Source organism: Grammomys surdaster, unplaced genomic scaffold (genome assembly GCF_004785775.1).
Source record: "Grammomys surdaster isolate TR1022 unplaced genomic scaffold, NIH_TR_1.0 133, whole genome shotgun sequence".
Classification (NCBI taxonomy): Eukaryota; Metazoa; Chordata; class Mammalia; order Rodentia; family Muridae; genus Grammomys; species Grammomys surdaster.
The window spans coordinates 1,168,221-1,172,151 of record NW_021604591.1 but is presented as its reverse complement, the minus strand read 5'-3'; the positions used below and the strand labels follow the sequence as shown (position 1 = coordinate 1,172,151).

General features: G+C 39.8%; 1 protein-coding gene across 1 annotated transcript in view; it reads left to right on the top strand.

The window, feature by feature from the left end:
- The window catches only part of Alms1 (ALMS1 centrosome and basal body associated protein), a 98,717-nt gene that overhangs the window by 73,287 nt on the left and 21,499 nt on the right, over positions 1–3,931 (top strand). The window contains exon 16 of the mRNA XM_028762410.1: positions 523–1,661. Within this exon, the coding sequence (XP_028618243.1) occupies positions 523–1,661 (1,139 nt within the window). The remainder of the gene's footprint in view (positions 1–522; positions 1,662–3,931) is intronic.

Below are 3,931 nucleotides of genomic sequence, written 5' to 3'. Positions count from 1 at the left end.
TGTTTTGTTTTGTTTTGTTTTGTTTTGTTTTGTTTTGTTTTGTTTTGTTTTGTTGAGACAAGGTATTCTTGGAAGTCTTATATCTTAATGTATAGACCAAGCTAGCCTTGAACTCAGAGATGTGCAGTGGCTTCTGTACTCTCTATTGTTTGGACCAGTTTTTAGTTTTTGATATAGGGTACCATATAATTAGTCCAGGCTGGCCTTGAATTGGTTGTGTAGGGAGGGTGACCTGGATCCTGATGATTCTGTCTCAATATTCTGAGTGCTGGGATTCTAAGTGCAGTTTAGACCATGCTAGGAATTAAACCCAGGGCTTTGTGCATGCTAGGCAAGCACTTTTAGAGCTGAGGTCTAGTCTCAGCTCTGTCATACAATAGTCAAATTTATCCATATCCTTATATTTTGATTCATGCTGGTCTGATTGTTAAACACATGTTCTATATCTAAAGAAAAAACAAAACAGTATTTATAAAGGGAATGCAAATATTTCTAAATTCTTTCGAAATTTTTTTCTTTCAGAATCTGAATGTCATTCAGCATTTGAAAACACTACTCACTCTGTCTTCAGATCAGCCAGGTTTTACTTCCATCATCCAGTACACCTGCCCCATCAGCAAGATCTCTGCCATGAACCCTTGGGAAGGAATGTTTTTATGCAACATTCTTGGAAGGATTTCTTTCACCATCATTCAGGACACAGCTGCCTTCCTCCCCCTGGCCCAAGTTCGGACAAGACCAAGATAGATTGCACCAGAATTAAGAGCCTCAGCATCAATTTGAATTTGGGAGACCATGAGAAGATACATAGTGTCAAGAATCAGGCCAGAGACCCAAAAGGCAAAAGACAAGCAAATGATGAACAAAAGGATCAGAAGGTCACCCCAGAGCTAATAACTGAGTGCCCTGTAAGTTTGAATGAACTCTGGAACAGGTACCAGGATCGACAGAAGCAGCAGAAATCGACTGGTGCTTGTGATAAGAACGAACTCTCCTTGGTGGAACGACTCGATCGTTTGGCTAAACTGCTTCAGAATCCCATCACACATTCACTCCGGGCCTCACAAAGTACACAAGATGATAGCAGAGGGGGACATGGAGCCAGGGGGTGGACTGGGAGGAGACAACCTCAACAGAAAGGCAAGCAGCAGAGGAAGTGGAGTAAGAGCCTAGAGAGGGGTCAGAGTACAGGTGACTTAAGGAAAAGCAAAACACTTTCTCCTCATCGAGGTGGGAAATCCAGTCAGCTTAAGATTGAGCAGATTAAACTAGATAAGTACATCTGGAGAAAACAGCCAAATTTTAACATCAGCAATACCTCCTTGGATTCTAGACCCTCAGAGGAAAGTGAGCGCCTCACAGATAGTCCCAACATTTTTTCCAGCGCTGATTCTCCTGTGGACTCGGATGTATTGACCCAAACTGATGGGGACATGCCTTTAAATGAAAGGAGTAGCTCCATATCCACCATTGACACAGTCCGGTTAATCCAAGCTTTTGGCCATGATAGACTGTGTTTGTCACCCAGGAGAATTAAATTATATAGTAGTGTCACTAGTCGGAGGAGATATCTGGAGAAGCCATGCAAGCACAACAGGAAGACATTGAAAACAGCCTTTCCCCAAATGACTTCTGAGCACACCAGAAGGAGGCACATCCAGGTACACGGCTACAAATTTCAACTGGCAATGTGACTGCTTTTTTTGTGGACGTTTTAGTTAATCTCTTCACAACAGGTGGAAAAAAAGCCATTTGCCCTTTCCTCACTATATATAACGTTTCTTCCCAGCTGGAAAAGAGTGAGAAAGTGTAGCACAGTGCTATTGTTTGTTGTCATTATTTCCACCAACACGCTTTGCACTAGATGTTTTCAGGGTCTGTGAAGTAAAAGGAAGGCCCTGGCACAGGCAGCTTTGAGCTTAGCATGGCCTCTGTTTGGCCCAGGTTGGGGCGGGGTGGCTGGGTGTTTTTATTATTTTCTCCTGTCTTTTGAGAAGTATTTGAACTGCTTTTAAACACTCACACTCAAATAATACAATATGATCTTTTATTTTTTTAAGAAAATGAAGTATTAGGATTCTATCAAAGTTGAAAATGGGGTCAGCCACATGATTTAAAGTGTATAACTAAATGAAGAACCAAGAGATAGAAGACAAGGTGAACCACAGGGATTAGATACACCTGGTAGATGTGTCTGCAAGAAATAAGCTCCAAGTGTGGTGTTACACACTCTAGAAGATAAGTTGTCATCACCTAGCATTACATTATAAAAGCAAGTTGGAATCTCAGAATTATTCAGTTACAAATACTTAAGTGAAGTTTCCTCATCTGTCTTCATAAGGAAGACCTTACAGGGTCACAAGCCCCCCAGAGCCCTCATGGTACATGGCACAAGAGTCAGAGCCTATTAGGGTCACATTACATTGGTAACAGGGTTGGTGAAGGCAGATACTCCACCCAAGAGAAATTAGAACCATGCACATGGTGGTGCACATCTGCTACTTCAGCATTTAGGATGCTGAAGCAAAGGGGATCATGAGTTTGAGACTAGCCTCAGCTATCTAGTGTAAACCTGTCTCAAAAAAAAAGCAAAGTAAAGTTTAGAGAAAAGCTCTCCAGGGAGATGCTCCGTCCATTGGAGTAGGGAAAATAGAATTCATATTTATTCAAGTTTTCAAATTTTCTATTTTTGTATTTTATAATATATGGTAAGTGAAATAATAAATAAATACCTATTTTGGCAATTTGTGCTCAAAAATGTTTTGTCAGTAGGACTGCATGGAGACGACAAGCCTAGAGGGAAGGAGATAGGAAATGAGATTTCCCATAAGCAATATTTCCCATGATTGAGCTTTGGTAGATATGAAATGACAGTGATTACATGTTACACATTAATAGTATTAATAACTAATAATATTAATGGACTCATAGTTTTTTTAAAGTAATAACTGGAAGTAATACTGGGAAGAGGGGAAAGGATCCTGGCTGAAGATTTATGTGTGAGCATATAATGCCAAGTTTACCCTTTGAGCCGAGCATCATGGTACTTAGCTATATTCCAAGTACTCAGGAAGCTGAGACCCTAACTTCAGAGTTCAGATGGTTTCCTTTGTTCTTTTTTCCAATTAAACAATTAAGTGACATTTGGCGCTTACAGTAATCATCTGTACTCTGCCCTTCCCCCTATCCCTTGGGAGACAATAATTTGCTTCTGTCTCTGAGGACATGTCTATTCTGGTCATTTCATATAAATACAACCGTATAGTATGTGGTTCTTGTCAGGTTCCCCTGTCCCCAGGATTGAACATGGGGCACATGCTCTACCATTAAGCTGCAGTTCTACCCTTTTTACATTTTTTTTTTCAAGGTTCATCTATGTCAAAGCACAAACAGTACTTCAGTTTTTCATGTTTGGTAATATTCTGTTATATGTATATACAATACACTTTTTTAAAAATCTGTTTATAAATCCAGTGATAGACACTTGGACAAGTTCAATGCTTCAGCTATTGTGAACGGACTGATCTTGGAATTCCCGTATGCAGTTCTTTGAGGTACACCCAAGAGTGGAAATAACAAATTGTATGGTAATTGCCTCTTACTGAGAAACTGACCAACTGGCAAGACTACAGTGCCTGTCCTTTTATGCTTCTGCCAGCAGTGATTATCGAGGGCTCCTGCAGGCCTCATATTACTCTTGTGTGGCTACTTATTTTCTGTTTTGATTTGTTGTTGGTGGTTGTATTGTTTTTTGTCTTTTAATGTTATCTACTAGCTGTTCTATTGAATACAAGATGGCTTCACTGTTGTTTTATTTACATTCCTATTGAACATTCTGTATGCATCTTAACCATCTGTATAGCTTCCTTGGAGAAATGCCTTTCTTTCTTTCTTTCTTTCTTTCTTTCTTTCTTTCTTTCTTTCTTTCTTT